The sequence below is a fragment of the Thermothielavioides terrestris genome, chromosome 4 (assembly GCF_000226115.1).
Source record: "Thermothielavioides terrestris NRRL 8126 chromosome 4, complete sequence".
NCBI classification, from domain to species: domain Eukaryota; kingdom Fungi; phylum Ascomycota; class Sordariomycetes; order Sordariales; family Chaetomiaceae; genus Thermothielavioides; species Thermothielavioides terrestris.
In genome coordinates, this window is record NC_016460.1 from 3,107,193 (window position 1) to 3,126,188 (window position 18,996).

The 18,996-nt window shown below is 60.0% G+C and overlaps 5 protein-coding genes across 5 annotated transcripts; 3 read left to right on the forward strand and 2 right to left on the reverse strand.

Moving 5' to 3' along the window:
• The first annotated feature begins 63 nt into the window (after positions 1 to 63).
• THITE_2119782 (uncharacterized protein) lies at positions 64 to 3,395 on the forward strand. The gene is made up of 7 exons (XM_003655698.1): positions 64 to 1,214; positions 1,283 to 1,622; positions 1,694 to 1,912; positions 2,037 to 2,232; positions 2,297 to 2,502; positions 2,565 to 2,806; positions 2,874 to 3,395. The coding sequence occupies exons 1-7, from the start codon at positions 191 to 193 to the stop codon at positions 3,359 to 3,361; spliced, it is 2,715 nt and encodes a 904-aa protein (XP_003655746.1). The 5' UTR covers positions 64 to 190; the 3' UTR covers positions 3,362 to 3,395.
• Positions 3,396 to 6,954: 3,559 nt separating this feature from the next.
• Positions 6,955 to 8,066, forward strand: THITE_2119784 (uncharacterized protein). Its single transcript, XM_003655699.1, has one exon. The coding sequence runs from the start codon at positions 7,219 to 7,221 to the stop codon at positions 7,951 to 7,953; it is 735 nt and encodes a 244-aa protein (XP_003655747.1). The 5' UTR covers positions 6,955 to 7,218; the 3' UTR covers positions 7,954 to 8,066.
• On the reverse strand, positions 8,047 to 12,045 carry THITE_2119785 (uncharacterized protein). The gene is made up of 7 exons (XM_003655700.1): positions 11,583 to 12,045; positions 10,481 to 10,898; positions 10,191 to 10,408; positions 9,785 to 10,136; positions 9,010 to 9,700; positions 8,235 to 8,917; positions 8,047 to 8,157 (listed from the first exon to the last, which is right to left on the reverse strand). The coding sequence occupies exons 1-7, from the start codon at positions 11,661 to 11,663 to the stop codon at positions 8,141 to 8,143; spliced, it is 2,460 nt and encodes an 819-aa protein (XP_003655748.1). The 5' UTR covers positions 11,664 to 12,045; the 3' UTR covers positions 8,047 to 8,140.
• A 2,770-nt stretch (positions 12,046 to 14,815) lies between these two features.
• On the forward strand, positions 14,816 to 16,961 carry THITE_2053914 (uncharacterized protein; the record flags this gene model as incomplete). Its single annotated transcript, XM_003655701.1, has 2 exons — positions 14,816 to 15,275; positions 15,340 to 16,961. 2 exons carry the CDS (start codon positions 14,816 to 14,818, stop codon positions 16,959 to 16,961), a joined length of 2,082 nt encoding a protein of 693 aa, XP_003655749.1.
• A 221-nt stretch (positions 16,962 to 17,182) lies between these two features.
• Positions 17,183 to 18,905, reverse strand: THITE_2119790 (uncharacterized protein). The gene is made up of 2 exons (XM_003655702.1): positions 18,567 to 18,905; positions 17,183 to 18,484 (listed from the first exon to the last, which is right to left on the reverse strand). Exons 1-2 carry the CDS (start codon positions 18,643 to 18,645, stop codon positions 17,229 to 17,231), a joined length of 1,335 nt encoding a protein of 444 aa, XP_003655750.1. The 5' UTR covers positions 18,646 to 18,905; the 3' UTR covers positions 17,183 to 17,228.
• Between the last annotated feature and the right edge of the window lie 91 nt (positions 18,906 to 18,996).

An 18,996-nucleotide genomic window follows, 5' to 3' on the forward strand; every position in this document is an offset into this window, starting at 1 on the left:
GCCTTCACAGCGCGCTCACATCACTGTTTGAGAAACGCTGCTCAACCCTCGCCGATGCGCTGAAGGCTCATTCTGGTATGATCTCTGAGTCAACTCTCCAACACAATCTCGGAGACCTCGTGCTCTTTGTCCATGCTCGTTCCCGGGTAGCATTGTTCCCATCTCCCCTCGCCGAGAGGGACCGACGATTATGGCTCACCCATCGAGCTCCACGTCCCACGACGTGCCTCTTCAGACTCTCTCGTCCGGCGGGGATCATGAGGAGCTCAACCCGGGTACCGCCAGCAAGTCCGAGGAAGCACCGGGGCCTGGTCCGGCCGCCTCACACTTCGTCACCTCCTCGCCGCCCCTGAGCCCCAAGAATCCTCTCGCCCACCTCAAAGCGCGCCTCCCGCTCTTCGGCAGCCGCCACGGAAACGACAATGCCCGCTCCGACTCGGGCTCGGAATACGAGCTCCTGCTCGACCCGAATCTTCCCGCCGACTACTCGCAACGCCACCAAGCCCTCCCGCGGCACTCCCTCTCCACCACCGACCCCCATCACCATGATCACCCGCTCAAACCCCTGCCCGGCGCCGGCTCCCACTCTAGCTCAGACCACGATCCGCTTGTGCAATCCGCCGCCGAGTTCGAGTTCGACTCGGAACTCGAGCTCGAACTAGACTCGGACGCCGAGGCCGAAGAGGTCGAGGACTCGCCCTACCCGGAGGTCCGCGCGGCCGTGCCGCCCTTCGACGACCCGACGCTGCCGTGCAACACGCTGCGCGCCTGGACCATCGGCCTGGCCCTCATCTTCCTCGGCGCCAGCATGAACACGCTCTTCTCGCTGCGCTCGCCCAACATCAGCCTCGGCGCCCTGATCGCCCAGGTCATCGCCTGGCCGCTGGGCCGCTGCTGGGCGCGCTTCGTGCCGGACTGGGAGCTCCGCTTCGGGAGGTTGCCGTGGTGGGGTAGAGGAGCCCGGGACGGGAGGGGCAAGGGGGAGCTGGGCGGCTGGTCGGTGAGGCTGAACCCCGGGCCGTTCAATATCAAGGAGCATGCGGTCATCGTGGTTATGGCGAGCGTGTCGTTTTCGGTGGCGTATGCGACGGATATCATCTTGGCGCAGAAGGTGTTCTATAAGCAGGACTTTGGCGTCCTGTGGCAACTGCTTCTGGTGGTTTCGACGCAGAGCCTGGGGTACGGCATTGCCGGCATGATGAGGCGCTTCTTGGGTGAGTGTGCCTTGACTGCTTTTGTATGCGACGCGGCTGGGCCATCAGATGACTGACGACCATATCAGTGTATCCCGCCTCAATGATCTGGCCCGGCAATCTCGTGTCGGTGACGCTCATGAACGCCATGTACGAGAGCAGCGATGACCGAGACCCGACCGTCATCGGCGGCTCCATGCCGCGCTATCGCTGGTTTGCCCTGGTCACGCTCGGCGCCTTCGTCTACTACTTCATCCCGGGCTTTTTGGCGCAGTTCCTGAGCTCCTTCGCCTTCGTGACATGGCTCGCACCCGACAGCCCTATTGTGAACCAGCTGTTTGGGTTCTCCACCGGCCTGTCCCTGCTGCCCATCACCTTTGACTGGACGCAGATCTCCGGCTTCGTCGGCTCGCCCCTGATTCCGCCCTGGTGAGTGACAAGGACTTGCTTTGGTCGTGGTTTCCGGCGAGGCCGAGCTGCAAGCTGATCAATCAATTCAGGCACGCCATTGCCAACACCATGGTCGGCGTCGTGCTGTTCTTCGTGATCCTGGCCTCCGTGCTGCACTACAGCGGCGCCTGGTACTCGCAGTACCTCCCCATGAGCGACTCCAACACGTACGACAACACGGGCCGGCAATACAACGTGTCGCGCATTCTCTCGGCCGAATACACGCTCGACGTCGAGGCCTACAACAACTACTCCCCTCTGTTTCTTAGGTACGTCTTCGCACACTTTCCGTCTGCCAGAGTTTTCTTTTCCTTCCTTCCTTCTTTCTTTCTTTCTTTATTCTTTATTCTTTTTTTTTTAGTTTTTATTTTTTTGGCGCTAACAAGAGAGCAGCACAACGTTCGCCATCTCTTACGGTCTCTCGTTTGCCGCCATCACGTCGCTCATCGTGTACACGTACCTGCACCATGGCAAGACCATCTGGCGGCAGTACAAAAGCAGCACCACTGAGAAGCCCGACATCCACATGAAGCTGATGCGGCGGTACAAGGAGGCCCCGACCTGGTGGTACATGTCGCTGTTTGTTGTAGTAGGTTCTCAAACCAACCCACTTTTTCTCGTCGCCGCGCATCACGCATCTCACAGACGCCTAGATGCTCGCCATTGGCTTCCTGACTGTGCTCGCCTGGCCGACGAACCTGACCTGGTGGGCCTTCCTGCTGGCCGTGTTTATCTCGTTTGCCTTCTCGCTGCCAATCGGCATCATCCAGGCGGTCACGAACAACCAGATCGGTCTGAACGTCCTGACCGAATTTGTATATGGATACATCCAGCCAGGCCGGCCCCTGGCTCTCATGATGTGCGTATCCTAGGCAACTCGTACTTTCCGTACCTGAAGCCGTCAGAACTGACCGCTGCCAGCTTCAAAACGTTCGGCTACATTACCATGTCGCAGGCTTTGACCTTCGTCTCGGACCTCAAGTTCGGCCACTACATGAAGATCCCACCGCGTACCATGTTCATGGCGCAGGTCGTGGCCACAACGCTCTCCTGCTTCGTGCAGGTCCTCGTGCTCAACTACGCGCTGCGCACCATCCCGGACGTCTGTGAGCCCACCCAGTCGGAGCATTTCACTTGCCCGGGCGGCCGTGTGTTCTTCTCTGGTACGGATATTACTTCCGTCTCCCCTTCCCCCGCCCCAATATCCCACAGCTGACCGGCGCCCTCCAGCATCGGTAATATGGGGCTTGATTGGCCCCGCACGCATCTTCTCGCCGCCACAGATCTACTCGTCCCTCTTCCTGTTCTTCCTCCTCGGCGCCATCACCCCGCTCGTCATCTACCTCCTCGCTCGGCGTCGGCCCAAGTCCTTCCTGCGCTATGTCATGGCGCCTGTCATCTTCGGCGGCGCCGGCGCCATCCCGCCGGCCACGCCGCTCAACTACCTCAGCTGGGGCATTGTCGGCTACGTGTTCCAATACCTAATAAAGAAGCGCCACTTCGGCTGGTGGCGGCGCCTGAACTTCCTGACGAGCTCCGGGCTGGACCTGGGCCTCGCGCTGAGCACGCTGGTCATCTTCTTCGCTTTCACCGTGCGCGAGGTGCAGCCGCCTCGCTGGTGGGGGAACGAGGTCGTCAAGGGGACGCTGGATTATAAGGGCGAGGCGGTGCAGGTCGTGCTGGGGCCCGGGGAGACGTTCGGGCCGGCGAGTTGGTAGCGGCCTGGGCACAGGGTGGCTCGGATGGTCGGATTTTGGATAGATATGGCAGAGACGGTTCGTGTAACTAACCGTTTAGACGTAGCTGCTGTGGTATGTACATCGCATCCGTTCTTGGCCGGGGACGTTGCCCTGGTCCCCCCGCCAACTGCACGCCTCCCTCCTCCATGACTCTTGTTTGCCGTGTGTGTACCACGTAGGCGCAACATCGCGTTCGACAGGGTGCTTCCTCGTCGCACGACCTTCACCCGGCGCATGCCGCGATCCGACACCGTAATGATCCGGCATCCGGCGTTCAACAAGCCATGATTACAGAGAAAGAGAAGGAAAGACGCTGTCTCACCGCGTCTGTCCCGGAAAACGCTGCAAAAGCCCGAGCACACGTATCGGCTCCCGCGCCCGTCCGTCCGACTCGATCCGTCTTGACGGTACTGGGCGTTACCGTGCAAGACACGCCCAGAAATATGGTAACTCCCAAGGTAACCGCTGTAGCAGGGGAGTAGGAAATGATGCGGAAGACGGGGCAGACAGGCAGTCAAATAGATATCCAGGATGCACATGACCGATTGAGAACCGACGACGTCTGTCCCTCGGCCTGTCCGCCCCGACCGTTCCCCCACCGCCGTTGCCGAACCCGGAGGGGACTCCGACCGGTCGGCCGCGGTGCATGTAACGGTGTATGTAATTATCTACAGGTAGTTCCTAGTTACCCCGTATGTATTGTCTAGCCATTCAAGCAGCAGTTACAGAACTACCTATCCCCCCAGCCACAGTCCCGACACAGCAAAAACCCCTCGGACGTGGCACAGTACGCTCGTTCTGGAGTCAGTCCTACTCGCACAAGCAGGACGGTGCCTATCAGTACGTAAATACCCTCTTCCTGCCCCCTTCCTCCCATCCCCCTTTTTCCCCGCCTTCACCCGCATGATCCTTCATGATCCTTCTCATAGCCTACTGCATAGGTACAAGGTAGTGTAGGCACCTGTACCGTATAGCCTGCCTCGGCCTTCAAGTTCATGGCTGTAGCCAAGGACGCAAATAAAAGCAAACAGCACGCCACTCGGAGAACAGGCAAACATGCCACACTGGACCTGTCAAATTGAAGCCCATCAGATGATCAAACAACGAACAAGAATCACAGAATCGTGAGATTTGCCAAGTCGCGGAATCTGTTGGATATTGTTTTGGGGGCTGCTTGCGCGCGCACACACTATCACCATCACATCCTTCACGAGTCTTTTACTTCCCTTTACAGTGAGTGTATGTTCTTGACCGCGTACATGATACATACAACACACAACTGTTGCCGATCAAATCAGGTCTGTCGAGTGAGGTCATGGCTGCCAGCTAACTCGCTGATTGTTTATGTAGTTTGACTTCCCAAGCCCCCCATCTGGCAACTTCCGCAGCCAGCCTTCCCCGAAAACCAAGGCAAGCCAACTCGCGGTGGGCATGTAGTTCATCCGTAGTTCAAGGGGTGATGGTGGTGATGTTTGTTTCTGTTGAATTCAGTGGTTTCGCTGTGGGCAGCCACCTCTTTAAGTCAGGGTAGAACCAGCCACCCGCGGGTAGCTGGAGGTCTGGGTATATCGAGATATCTCTATGTAAGTGTACGAGACGACTAGGTACATCTAGACTTGAGCGATTTGGCAGACATTATCCCGCACCAACACAGCAATTAAGGCTCCTGTTCCGTTGAAGCCGGGACGAATGCCGCAATTCGCACCTCCTTTTTGCGGCGCCAGCCCGCGTGTACCAGCAGCCCGTGTAAGCAAAGCCCCTGAAGTCGCCGTTAACGTAGCACCAACCAAGCACTCAGTTTCTTAGTGTAGCGTGCAGGCGCGCAAAGCACTCACTCAAATGCCGTTAGTTACGGCCCACTGCAGCCTAGTTATTGGAAGCGTCGCCTGCTTGGCCACAGCAGCTGCTGTCTCTGCTTGAGTGGCTTGGGATTTGCGCCGAGCCTGGCCGGCATGCATGTTCATGTACGCAGCGGCAAACTGGGATGGGGCACGCAGGCAGGCGAGTACAGACAGAAAATTCGAGGGTTCCGAATGTTACGTCCAAACATGCTTAGTTTGAGACCAATCTGTGCTCACCGATGTATGCATGTTACAGACCGAGGTACTGCGCTGGATGGGCGGTCAGGAATTAGCTAAAGGAGCGGTGACTGCAAGCTTGAACTGTATGATAGTTTGTCATGCGCCTGGCCATCCCACCGCTTCGATGGCCAGTTGAAGAGGCCCCTTGCGACTCTTACTGCCTCCGTGTTCGGGCTGGGGATGGCTCAACCCGGGAAGCCTCCATGGATATCGATGCGGTCGATGCACACCGGATTCGGAGCCAGCAGCGACGTCGCACATGCGGCTTGCCATACCGAGCGAGTGTACGGAAGTGGGTATGTCCTCCGCAAAAGTCATACCGTATGGCTGAATCTCTGTGTTCCAACCTCCCCTAAACCTTCATTGGCTCGCTGGCACCATGCGCTTCGTCCGCCGCGTCTTTGTTCTGAAGCAGTCCCCTCCCCTCCCCCCTTGGAACCGTCAATAGCTACTTTCGAAGCAATCCCCACTCGCCAGTCCCCGTCGGTCCCGATCGCACGTCCAGAAAAGCCGCCGATCCACGGAAGAAGAGCTGCAGGTAGGTAGGTAGTCAGCCGTGGGCTCATATCGCACTACCGCGGCAGCAAGGGAAGGAAGGGTGCCTGCTTGGAAAACATACAGTGCACATACATTCCCATCCTCCGCTTGCAACTACGCGCCTGCGCGCTGCTGGGAGCTCCCTTGGAGACCTTCATCAATGCCCCGCTGCGCTGCGCACGCTGCGCAGCGTGCGCCGTGCACCGGCCAGAGCCGTTCCACCTCGCCAAGCTGTACGGAATACTCCGTCATCTTGTCGTAAACATCCCGATGGACCCCATGCTTCCCAAGACCTGTTTGTACAACGGGTCGGGACATAGGGCCGATTTATCGTCCATTTGCCAGGGCCCACTGCCACGAGGCTATGCCAGCCTGGCTAGCCCTCGCACGCCGTTCCCGTTTTGCATGTATGCGACCGCTTGTCTGACAGACCCTCTCCGGCGGAGTGCAAGCTTGCTGTCAGAAGTCTTGTGGTCGGTGACATCGAAGGACGGGGCCGACTGCCGAGATCGAATGACGAGCCACGAACACGTCCTGCGTGCGCTGTTTGCTCGACGGTCCAAGTCACCGCCCCCGCGAGTTTGGTTGATGTGCTGCTCCGTGTCCGCTGCGGCTCGGCAGCAGAAGGAATGTCGGCCTCGTCCGTCCCCGTCCAGGGGTCGCCAGTTGGCCAAGCAGGATGATGTGTGACCGCCACTCATCCCATTTCTTGCACACGGCACAGTAAAAGTACTTGAAGCTGTGGTTCCTGCGCCCTCCTGCGCGTTCCCGTGCCCAGAGATCCTTCACGATTCTCCATAGATAGCCGCCCGCCTGGTTTGCCCATCATCTCCTGAAAAGCCGCAACCGAGTACCAAAACCTGCACTCGATTTGGGAACGGTTGGTACCTGACAACATGTCCGCAACATCAACGAAGCCCAAGCCCGACGCTGTATCCAAAGAAGCCCAACGGGACATGGCCTTCACCGAGAGTGTCATCGCCGCGACGGGGCCAAATGCGCACCGGCGTCTGGCTGAAGTCATGCCCAGCCTCGTCCGCCATCTTCACGCATTTGCGCGCGAGGTCAACCTGACAGTTGCAGAATGGACGGCGGCCGTTGAATTTGTGAGCAGAAGTGCACGCTGGCTCGCCGCCGGCTATTGGAGGGAGCTAAGCCCCAGCGCCAGAGGCTGACAAAACGTGTCCGCTTCACACACAGATCAACGAGTGCGGGCGGATGTCCGATGACCGGCGCAACGAGACACAGCTGCTGTGCGATGTGGTAGGGCTCGAAAGTCTGGTCGACGAGATCACGTCCAGGTTGTTGGCATCGTCCGACTCGGAAACCCCCTCGGCCATCCTGGGTCCCTTTTACCGCCAGAACGCACCACTCCTCCCGAACGGCAGCTCCATTGTGCAGAACCTCGACCCGTCCGTGCCGTGGTATGAAAAGGCAGTTGCGGATTCGGCCTTCGTGACGGGACGCGTGCTGTCGAGCTCGGGCGACCCCATCCAGGGAGCCATCCTGGACGTTTGGCACGCGGCACCGAATGGCTTGTACGAGCAGCAGGACGAGTCGCAGCCGGACATGAATCTCCGCGGTCGCTTCGAGACCGACGCCGACGGCCGCTACGCCTTGTACGCGCTGCGGCCGGCTCCGTACCCGATACCCGATGACGGCCCCGCAGGGCGACTTTTGGCCTTGTTGGACCGGCACCCCTACAGGCCGGGCCATATTCATTTCATCGTGTCCGCGCCGGGCTTCCGAACGCTGACGACGCAGATATACGACGACCGCGACGAATACGTTGCGAAGGATGCCGTGTTCGCTGTGAAGGATGAACTCGTGGTCAAATTTGCACCGCGGGAGGGGGATCCAAACGCGCGGTGGTCATTGGAGTATGATTTCGTGCTTGGCCGGGACCGCGCTCCGCAGGTGCAAGTTAATGGGGGGAGTGAGTCGCAGCAGTGATATTCGATCAGGCCTCGGTAGTAAATAACTGAGATTCGTCGTTCTCGTTCCCATGGCGCTTCTCCTCCCACGTTGTTGCGTCAAGCCACGAATGCCGCCCGAAGCTGGTGAAAACGTATCAGATGGATGAAGGAGTGTCAGGGGCAATACTCCAACTGCTTGGGCAAGCTTCCAAGCCCCCAATTCCTTAGAAGCCAGGTTTGTCTTGAAGGGCGGTTCGATAGATTAGTCAAAGTCCTGCTCTAGAGCAAACGCACTCCGCCAGAAAATCAAGTACGTACCGTAAGGTTCAGTCGGTGTACCAATCACTGGTGGGGGGAACTGCGATGCAAGATTGCTGATGCCCGGGGCCACCGTCGAAACAGGCGGCAGATGGTTGATGAAGCTGTTCCACAAGCCGTCGAACTCAAACTCGATATTCCCACTGAGCGGTTCCGGCGTTTCCATTGAGGAGAGCGCCGTGACGCCCGGTCGGGTACCCATGAGAGGAATAGCCGGGAACTGCATCTGCGGTGCCGCTATCCCGCCTGCTCGTGCCTCAAGCACTGGCACCGGAGCTGGCCTAGATAGAAGGTCGAGCAGTGGCAGTTTTGGCGCTGACGGCGGCTCGGGTCCTCCGTTGGGAGCTTGGGGGGAGGATCTCCGTTCCTGGACGCCCGTGGCGACCGTAAGGCCACGATTCCCGTGCTCCGAAGCTGACCCGGAGCGTGCAGCCTGGTTGTAGAGGCAGCTGAAATCATCTGAGAGTTGGGGCGCAGGATACGTGTGGTCTTTGGTCCATTTGGTAACCACCTGCAAAAACCTCGATAGGATATCGAGGACGCGCTCTGCTTGTGGATCGGTTTTGGCGCAGTACGCCATGATCGCGAGGGCATCCTGCATGGTCTCCGCGTACTCCTCCGTGTAGTACAGCGACGAGAACTGGTTCATGAGAACCACGAGGCTCGCGGCAAACATGAAATACCTGCACAGAGATTAGTTGACGCTCTTGGCCCCGTAGGGGAGACCAAAAAAGAGTCATCAAGGAAGGATGCGCTTTTAGGCTGAAGGGCTTACACGACGAAGGGGTTCCTGCGCGGAAGGTAACCGTCTTGCCAAACGGTGCGGGTCAGTTTGATGGTACGGTAAGAAGCAATCACGCAAGCCTCCGAGAATCGTGCCATGGGAGATTCGCGGATCTGTGGCGACTTCTTGATGCCCGACCGCTCCTCCACTAGCATCCAGTTGTGCATGACGAAGAGTTGCCGGGTGAGCAGGATCAGCGAATGCAACGACAAGAGGTCGACATGTAGGGCTGCCATTCCGTGCGCCGGATCCACCAGACCTCGACCGGACGGCCGTCGATATGACTGCGTACGTGCCCTGTCGTCCCAGTTCTTCGACATGTCGATTATCTCCTGCACTTTTGCAGTCGATATCTTCCTCCGGGAAAAGACCTTGAGGGTAACGCCTATGATATGGCAGATTTCGACGCATGCGTCGAAACTGCTCGTATGAACTTGGTCGATGACGGGTGTGCCCACGGCCTGGGTGTCAATCGCGTCGTTGTCCCCAATGATCTTGCAGGAGCAGTCGTCCTCGCATATGGCGGTTGGTCTTCCCATGGTGGCGGCCAAGAAACGATCCAGCACGAACAAGCTCTTCCAGACATTCCTCCGGACTCGCATCTCAGCTGCCGTGAAAATGACGTCGCACATAGTCTCCTCCCTGTGTAGGCCCATGGCGTAGGCAGAGCGAACAGCCATTCCTAGGATTGCCAGCGATGAGACTCGAACTCCAAGATGACAAGAAAACGCGGGGGAGGGGGCCTGCTGAGGGTTGGTCGACGAACCTAGGTATGCATAGGCTGTGTTCCTCTTGCAGAGGATGAGCATGTACACGACCATCAACGACAAAGCTTGGATGGACCAAAAGTCAGCATCCTCGAAGCCGGCTTCCGGATCAGACATGGAACGAGCGCTTCGAAAGAAGAGCTCGGCCCGGTTTGGCTCGGCCGAGAGCTGCCTCTGCACCAGCGCCTCTTCACGGCTGCCCGGAGGCGGGGCTGCCAAAAGGAGGCCGATGGCTAGGACCAGAAACAAATTGCACAGAAAGTAATTGGACGATGAAGGGGGGTCTCTGTAGCACTCTTCGACGGCCAGGAGGAACGAATGCCGATCCAGGATCTCGATCAGACCGCATGTCTATCGCCTGTCAGCACTCGCCCGCGCTCAAGTGACAGCAGAGGCTTGTCTGACGTTGGTGAAGTACGATGCAATGAGCACATCGGCGGTTTCCTTGTCTGGTAGAGGACTAGGAATGTGAACGTGCTGAGGAAAGTCGATGATGCTCTCCAGTATACGATGCCTCTTAGGATCATCGATGAAAGGCGAGCCCATGTCCGACCCAGCGGTGTTCTCGACGATGATGCGGATCAATTGCAGAATGGACAGCGTGGAGGCATCTCCAATGTAGACTAGAGGAAAGCTTTATTGTCAGGCTGGGCTCTTGCTGGCCAGGTCATGCGGAGCCGAGAGTGTGAACATACGGAGACGGCCGGTTTGGTCCTGCAACATCCTGGTCTCGGTGTAGATGTTGGTTTCCACAGATAGGCTGTTTGCGTTGCTACGGCTCGGAAGCTTCTTAAAGTTGTGAAAAGGCGTCCGTCGAGCTTGGTCTGGGACAGACAGCGGAAGCTGTGCTGTCCTGCCCGGGATCGAAGAGCTCCGTGGTGGCAGCTCGTTTTGCGGCACCCCCTCCCAAGGTTGCATTGCTTCGTGGGCTTGGGGGGAAGTGTCTTCAGATGATTCTAGAGCCGAAGGAATGGATGTTGGGGACGTCTCGAGGTGGCGTCGCTTGGTTGGCGACGCAGCATCGTCGGTAGCATGGTTGGAGGCGTTGTTTGGGGTGTAGCAGCACATCAACTTTCTCCTGAGACAGGTTTGGCAGGGCTTCAACCCATTGCACTGGATGGTGAGGTATCAGCGGAGATGCGAAATCATGGAAACCAGAGCCACATGAGCCCTAATGTTCTCTGATGGGAGGGCCGAGAGGAGAGAGGGGGCTCGAAAAGAACGAGACGGCGTGAGACGACGAGCACGACGGATGCCCGCCAGACAGGCCCCAACGATGCCGGCAATCACTCAGTCAGCACACTTTGACGAGATCCGCCCGATCGTCGCGAGACAGCAACTTGTGCCACGCAGACCGGGTGCCCGTCTTCTCCCGCGGCCTTGTGCTTCGTAACAGCTGGGTGAACACGACGCCCACTGGGCGTGTTGCTCGCTCGACAGAGCCAGACAGGCATTTCCCGTCCGGCAACGAGCGACAAGACCGGGGTGCATCCTGTGAGAGATGCTGACTGTACGGAAACGGAGAAGAGCCTGGCGGACAAGCACTGAGACATCTCAGAACGGAGGGTTACAGCTGTGTACATAGTGCCTCCGGGCCCAGGTCTGGCCACTGACGGGTCCACGGGACAGCCGAACGCACAACGTTGGGTTCTTGGGATATTGGGATATCAGATATTAGGGACTCGAGGTCTCGGCAACAGACATGACTGCGCCGTCCGAGAGATCTCTGAGAGAAAGAGCGCGTGTGCAGCAAGTTGGAAATAATGAAGGGCGTAGCGGGAGCACGCATTTGCCAACCTTTTGCTTCCGGCGCTTGCAAGAGTCGCAGGCCTGAGCGGTGCGCTGGCGCTTGTCGTCGGGAACCTTGGGTCGCGTCATGGTGGAGAAGCGGACACCAAGGGGTCGTCGGATGCGTGGGGAGACGACACGCGCAGGCGCCCCGCCATCGGATAGCAGACAGTCCCTGCTTGGAGCAGCCGCAAGTGCAACGGTGCAAGGCGGCTGGGGTGGAGAGCCTGGAGGTGACAGCAACGGCGGCGGCGGCGGGGGTCAGGCGGCTCGGATGATGCACGAGACACCTCGGCAGCGGGCCGGCAATGGGGAACAATGGAGAACTGGGTCGTCGGATGAATGTATCAGTAGTGTACGGATAGGTAATCCGCGAAGCTAGTGTACGCAGTAGGAATGTGGTCGGGGTCGGCCAGGGGCCTGCTGGGTGGGTTTTTGGTTCCTGGATCTGGCCCAGTTTACAGAATAGTGCCCGCAGCGGGAGAGCGCTTGGTTGGTCGCACAAGGCGCAAGGCGCGGGGCCGCAGTTAGGTAGGGTGGGATCCGGAATCCGGGGAGCTCGCGTCTGACGTCAACCTGGAAGGACTCTGCACCGCACGACGAAATATCTCAATCCTGGACAGGTCGCGGCAGAGTGCGGCAGAGCGAAACAGCCTGGAAAAAATCTGGTCGAAGATCGAATCCGTGGAGCCGGGCCAGGACGGGAGCACAGCCTAGGTAAGGTAGGTAGGTAAGCAGACGCACACCATCTGTGCTGTTCTGGGTGGCGGATGTGGCTTGCAATTACATAGGATGTGCATCACAGCAGTTTGCTTTTGCACCCAACGCGCCCAAGAATCTACACAGTACGGAGTACGGATGCTCCATACATGGTAGTTAGGCAGTTAGTGTAGACAGGGGACTCCGCACGGACATGAGGCATCGTGGGCTGGTGATGGTCGAAGCCATGGAAGACCCGAGCTCAAGCCAGGCAGTTACTGGCATAACGTGTTAACGAGCGGCACCAGACCAACAGTACAGAGTACTGTGTCCACAATCCACGGTCGACCAGGCCAAGCAAGCCTCACGCGGGGATGGAGAATGCCGATAGGTGAGGTTTTCCCAGCACTTGGACGAGGTGTGCGCCTGTAGCTGCGCCTGGCGTTGCCGTGAAGAGCTCCATTGGGTCAACAGATGGCAGGGCGGGCCTCGTGGCATGCCTGTGGTGTTACCGTGCTGTCAAATAAACCTCAATCCAGAACATGTGGCGCACCGTTGTTCAGGTGCCAGCCGGGTTGCCGGCTTTGGGCGTGAGATCTGGGCTTGGGGGGCGAAGAAAGTGCTTTTGTGTAACATTATCTTCAAGGTAGCGGGGAAGGGAAGGTCAGTGTGGCAGGCGGAGATAAGTGGGCTGAGAAAGAGAGAGGGTGCATGGCAGGAGAGTCAGGAAACTTACCCATTGCGGGTTACCAGCAGCGGGTTGCCGGCAGCGGGAAGGCGGAGACGAGAGCCAATGCTGAATGAAGGAACGAAAGCATCGGATAACGCACCTGCTGTGTGCCTTCTTTCCGACCCGCATTCCAGTCGGGTGGAAAAGCAGCGACCCACAGCGCCCAAGTGGGTCCTGGACCCTAGTGTAGTTTCCTACCTAGGTAACTCCATCTCCACCTTTTTGTGCCCGCTCCCGACACTCGAGATCCGGGGAATTGTCATGCCTTCCTTCTCCTTCTTTCTCTTGAACCCAAACACCCCCCCACGACAACGGAACAAATGACGGCGCGCATGCTTCTGTTGGGATTTAGTCCTGGGGATTAGGCGAGGACACGCAGTGCATCTCCCGGACCGGGGAACCCGACCATGGTGAACACATATGGCCATCGTCCGGATGTCCACGCCGTGCCCATGCTCATCGGGGCTCCCCAAAAGCCCAGCTCATCGGCGTTGAAGTCATACAGATGGCGGTATTCCGTACTGTTGGGTAACTGCCTACCATAATCAGGCGGAGACACAGCAAGCGCAAGAAGCGCGGCTGAGTCTCCCAGGCTGGGGAGGCTCGTCACACAGGTCACACAGGGTTCGTCGCATGCGCCCCCGCACCATTTCTTTCCAACTACCATCTTGTCCTTTGCTGCTCGGCCTCTACCGGTCTGTCAGCGTGGCCCAGCCCGCGGGGAACCATGAACATAGCGCAGGGAGGAGGGCTGCCACACACTCCCTGTTGTTAACAACGTTATTGCTGCAGGCTGCTACTACGCAACTCGCTCAGCTCTGGATTCCCTACCAGCAATGCCGCGTTCGTGTCCCCTCGCCCCAGCCCCTCCCCCACATCTTTATGATCCCGCTGTGTAACCGGCCCTGTCCATTGCCAATACCACAATGGCCACAGCGCGGGACTCGGCTCTCTCTCCTGGAGTGGCGTCACGGGCGTCGGATCTCGACGGATCTCGTCAGATCTCGCTGGCCGCGTGATCTCTGGGGTTTCATGTTGACCTTGGGCGGCAGCAAACACAGCATGTTTGCACCACAGACAGATCCTGCCAGGTCCCGACATGAGATGCCGGGCCGAGCCACACCTCCCTACCCCCCACCCTCGCTCCTCTTTCGGGCACCGTTGCTCCCCATACTACTGCGTATCGTGTAGTAATGGTAACTGGTCGGGATTCGTCAATGTGTTGCCCAGCCGCTTAGGAACCCCTCGGGCCTGATAGCGAGCAACCTGGGAAGTATGAACTAAATGGTCGGAAAACGACCAAAGAGCGTGGGTTTGCGGGAGTGGCCACGCCAATCATGGCCGCCACCCCTCGCTCGTTCCTCCCGCTGTTGGGTCAGTCTTGCCGGCGCTGTGGACACCAGCAGGCAAGCCGGGAGTAGGAAGCAGGAAACAAACACACTCAACGTCTTTAACGGGTGGTGTGATGCCCATCAACCCTCTAGTCTCTTTTCCGGCCCAGCAGGTGCCGGGTATTGCGTCGGCTCCCTTTGGCTCAACACGCATCATCCGCTGGCACTGCGGGTCTCATTAGGATGCTGGATGATGCACCTAGTATGTGCTGATGACCAACAGGGTGTGATCATCACCGTGCCGAGGCGCGGGCTGACACCTATTTATATGGACGGCTTCCCACACCAGGACCCTTCCCGTCGGCAGACACCATGGGCTTTCCGCGATGGTGACCGACAACTTCTTCGCTCAACGGGGCTTGCAACGGCGCCTCCGAGAGATTGGGACAGGCCCTGTTGACGCAGCAGGTTTCGGAACACACATGTCGCAGCAAGGCGGCTTGCTGACAGCCCTCCGCTGCTGGCCGCGGATCACAACGTTCAAAAGAGAGGCCGAGTCGGCTTCCCAAGGCCCTCAGCAACGCGCGAAGCATTCTGTGGTAGCCGGTGCAAAGGACGCCCTCGCGAAGCTTTGTCTGGCATGTCGGACCGAGCTCCCAGAGGCCATCCTGGCATTCGCGGATGCCGTGGAGATCACTTCGGCGTCGGGGAAAGGCGACGAGGTGCACTTCCCCTGCCCTCTCAGGGAGCAGGAGGCAGTGACGGCCATCAAAGCCCTCGAGGCTTGTGCCGCCGCCGCCATTGCCCAACTCCGCTATGGGATGGAGAGCAAGAAGATTCGAATCGACGTCGACAGGGTTTCGGCCTTCTTGATGTCGGCTTACCTCACCACACTCGATGGCATGGACAAGGCCGATCCCCGGATCAGGGAGAGAATTCCAGGTGGGCGCATCTCCGTTGACAACGTCTCACCTCACAGGATATCCCAGGGCCTAACCTGCCCCAGACACGGACCTGAACCAGGCCCAGTCGGTGCTCTACCGCCGCATGTCGGCGAACCTGTACAGAACCAAAAACCGGGGCGAGTACTACCACATCCACGGGTCTCTCGACGCAGATGTGACCCTAGAGATGCTGGGGCTGCCTAAGAACAACCCGTCCATGACCGACTACCGCTCCATCATCGACTACATTGAGTCCGCCGTCATGCAACACTCAGCCGCCGAACTGGACAGCCTCAACGTCGCCCACCGCCAGGCCGGCATCCAGGCATTAACCTGGGCCCAATTCAAAGCCACCTCCCACGGCAAAGCCCTCCTGCAACTGCCCCCTTTTACCGTCCAGCCCCACCATCCCGGAGGAGAGAACCCCTGCTCCCACGAGCAACAGCCGATCCCGCCTCTCCAATTCCCCCCCGCGCCTCCATCTTCCGCCGAGCCCTCGGCCCTGCACGGCATCAAAGTCCTCGAACTCTGCCGCATCATCGCCGGCCCAACCATCGGCCGCTCGCTGGCCGCGCACGGCGCTAAAGTCCTCAAGGTCACGGCGCCGCACCTCCCGGACGTGCCCTTCTTCCAGCTCGACGTCAACACGGGCAAGCACGCGATCCACCTGGACCTGCGCAACAGCGCCGCCGACCGCGCCACCTTCGACGCCCTCCTCGCCGACGCCGACGTGCTCATCGACGGCTACCGGCCCGGCGCGCTCGCCCGGCTGGGCTACGGGCCGTCCCAGCTGGCCGCACTCGCCGCCCGCCGCGGCCGCGCCTTCGTCTACGTCGCCGAGGACTGCTTCGGCGGCACCGGCCGCCCCGGCGCCGAGTGGGCCGCCCGCCGGGGCTGGCAGCAGATTGCCGACTGCGCGACGGGCGTCGCCTGGGCGCAGGGCGCCTTCATGATGTCGGACCAGGACCGGGACCAGGACCAACAGGAACCGGAGCCGGAACCCGTGGTCCCGCCCTTCCCCATGTCCGACTACGGCACGGGCGCGCTGGGCAGCTTGGCCGCGCTGGCGGGCCTGTACCGGCGCGCGACGGCCGACCACAGCCAGGGCGGCGGCTCTTCCTCCTCCTTCTCCTCCCGGCCGGTGTGGGTCTGGGAGTGCCGCACCAGCCTGTGCCAGTACGACGCGTTCCTGATGGGGCTGGGCCTGCTGCCGGCGGGGGAGCGGGCGCGGCTGCGCCGGGCGCACGACAACGAGGCGGGCTTCTTCGCGCTGCGGCACAGCGACTCGGTCGACGAGGTCGGCCGGCGCGCGCTCGCCAGCATGCGCCGCGCCGTGCCCTACCTGTTCGACGAGCGGCGGATGATGTGCGAGGCCTGGAGCGAGGGGTTCGGCGGGTGGATTCGCTGGCCGAAGGAGGCGGTGCAGATCGACGGGTTGAGGGTCGGGCATGTGCGCGCCGCGCGGCCGAATGGCTGGGACAAGGTCGCTAGTTGGGACGGGTGGGAGGAGGAGGAGATTGGGGAGGTTCGGGGGATGCAGGAGGGAGAAGAGACGGAGAAGGTGGCTCTTGTTTTGCCCGGCGATAATGGCCAGCATTCACATGGAGCGTGTGCGGAATGCACAAAGGAAGAAAGAAGACAGACAAGAGGACGGGCAAGACTGGTTGATGATCTGGCTGGCTGAGCCGCGCTTAACACAACAACGAGGAGGTAGTTTTTTCACGTCTCTAGCAGCACAAAAAACAAACCTATTTCCGTCGGCAAGTCCTCGCTGGAAAGTAGAACGCATGCATGGCTACAGAGCATGCATGGCGACAAAGAACCCAGTGCGATTTGAAAAAAAAAGCCGAGAGATCTAGTTATGCTCCAAGCTTAATTAACCCAGACCGCGCACCGTCGTACAACCAACAGCCAGCCCTGTAGACCTCCCCCTCCCCCAGGCAAGCCTGCATCACAGCACCAACCTCCCCGGCTCGTTCTCCAGAACAAGCTTGACCCGCTCGAGGAAAACGCGCGCCCTCCTCTCCTCGGCCTTGGGCACCTGCAGGCTGAAGAGGTTCGGCCCCGTCGAGGCGCCAGGGAGCACAGCCGCCCTGGGAGCAGCAGCAGCGGGCTTCGGCTTGGGCCTGACCGCCGGGCCCGCCAGAACGTCGATGATGTCCGCCGCCTTCGCGGGCGCCGCTGCCGGCAGTGCGGTGGCGGCGGCGGACGAAGGCGAAGTCGGCAGCGGTGCTGCGATCTGTGGGGTGTAGGAGCCCCGCGAGAACTTGCCGCGGCCGGCGGTCTTGTTGTCGAGGCCTAGCACCTGGTTGAACAGCTCGTCGGCCGTGGGCTGGGAGCCGGCGGGGAGCGGCAGCTCGTCGTTGGCGAGCTCGGCGGCGCGCGCGATGAAGGTGGAGAGCGGGAGGAAGACGCCGAGGGACTTGTGGATCTTCTTTTGCGTTTCGATGACGGCGGAGAGGGAGACCGGGAGCGTCACGAGCGAGGGTTTGGCGGGGGCCGGCGCCGGGACGGGAGCGGCCTCCTTGGCGGGCTTCGCAGGCGCGGGAGCCTTGGCGACCTTGATGTTGCTCAGGTCGAGGTGCGAGGCCTTCTTGAAGCGGGAAGATACCTCCGCGGGGGTGCTGGTGTTGATCTTACCCAGGAAGGCGAGCACGTCTCCCTTGAGGAGGCGACCGTTGGGTCCGGTCGGGGTGATGCCGCTGATCGCCGACTCGTCGAGCCCGTTCTCCTTCAGAAGGTGGGCTACCGACGGAAGCAGCGGGTATGTCTGCTTGGATGTCTTCGCTCCCGGCTTGGCGGCTGCTTTTGACGAGGCGGAAGAGGCTGGCGCGGCTTCGGGCGCAGGAGCGGCCGGAGTCTGCGTGGCGGGCGCCTCGGCGGCCTTGGTCGGTTGCGGGCTCTCATCGGCGGGGATCTGAAGCGAGCTGATATCGTCGCCCTCCTCGGCAATGACGGCTATCCGGGTGCCCACCTGCACGCCCTTGCTGCCGTCGCCCTGCACGATCTTCATCAGGATGCCGTCCTCCTGCGCCTCGACATCCATAGTCGCCTTGTCCGTCTCGATCTCGAGCAGCACATCGCCGGCCGAGAACTTTTCCCCCTCCTTCACCCTCCACGAGGCGATGTTGCCCTCAGTCATGGTCGGAGACAGCGCGGGCATGGTGAAATTGTGGGCGGCTAGGGCAGCGGCCGATGTCCGGAAACCTAGGCCGTGGACGCTATGTTAGCTCACGCACTTCCCGAGTCCCAGGGTGCGGTTCTCTGCCGCATGCAGTTCCAAACTCACCTCTGACCGCCGCATCCCGCTGCAGTTTCCGCGTCGCTAGCCGCGCCGACAGGCGGCAAGCTGCTGCAAAGGATGCCATGGCGACGACCGCAAGTGTGTGGAACCCCAATTGGGTTGAGGTGCGGTGGTGGGCCGTCTTTTTTCTGTTTTATGGGAGACGAAATCTCAGTTGTCGCGCAGACGCAGCAAATGTTGGGAAGCCGGGAGAGAGCTTGGACCAGCGCCAAGACCAAGGCAACCTAGCAGGGATTCTCAGCCCGTTCGCGCTCACGCTGTGGCATCTGCGCTGAGACTTGGGACCGGCCCGATCCGGCTGGAGGTTATAGAGGTCCCGCCAAGACTAATTTCGGCCAATTGTCGGCAATGTTTTTACAGCGTCAGTACCCCGCCAAGACCGCCAAGGGGTTTGCACTATCGCCACGGGTTAGCC

Coding starts and splice junctions, on each gene's coding strand:
- THITE_2119790 (XM_003655702.1), bottom strand. CDS start 18,645: ATGGCATCCTTTGCAGCAGCTTGCCGCCTGTCGGCGCGGCTAGCGACG. Junction 18,485..18,566: donor GCGGGATGCGGCGGTCAGAG/GTGAGTTTGGAA, acceptor TCCACGGCCTAG/GTTTCCGGACATCGGCCGCT.
- THITE_2119784 (XM_003655699.1), top strand. CDS start 7,219: ATGTCCGATGACCGGCGCAACGAGACACAGCTGCTGTGCGATGTGGTA.
- THITE_2119785 (XM_003655700.1), bottom strand. CDS start 11,663: ATGACGCGACCCAAGGTTCCCGACGACAAGCGCCAGCGCACCGCTCAG. Junction 10,409..10,480: donor GGACCAAACCGGCCGTCTCC/GTATGTTCACAC, acceptor GCTTTCCTCTAG/TCTACATTGGAGATGCCTCC. Junction 9,701..9,784: donor CACAGCCTATGCATACCTAG/GTTCGTCGACCA, acceptor TGGCAATCCTAG/GAATGGCTGTTCGCTCTGCC.
- THITE_2119782 (XM_003655698.1), top strand. CDS start 191: ATGGCTCACCCATCGAGCTCCACGTCCCACGACGTGCCTCTTCAGACT. Junction 1,215..1,282: donor CATGATGAGGCGCTTCTTGG/GTGAGTGTGCCT, acceptor CGACCATATCAG/TGTATCCCGCCTCAATGATC. Junction 2,233..2,296: donor ACATGTCGCTGTTTGTTGTA/GTAGGTTCTCAA, acceptor ACAGACGCCTAG/ATGCTCGCCATTGGCTTCCT.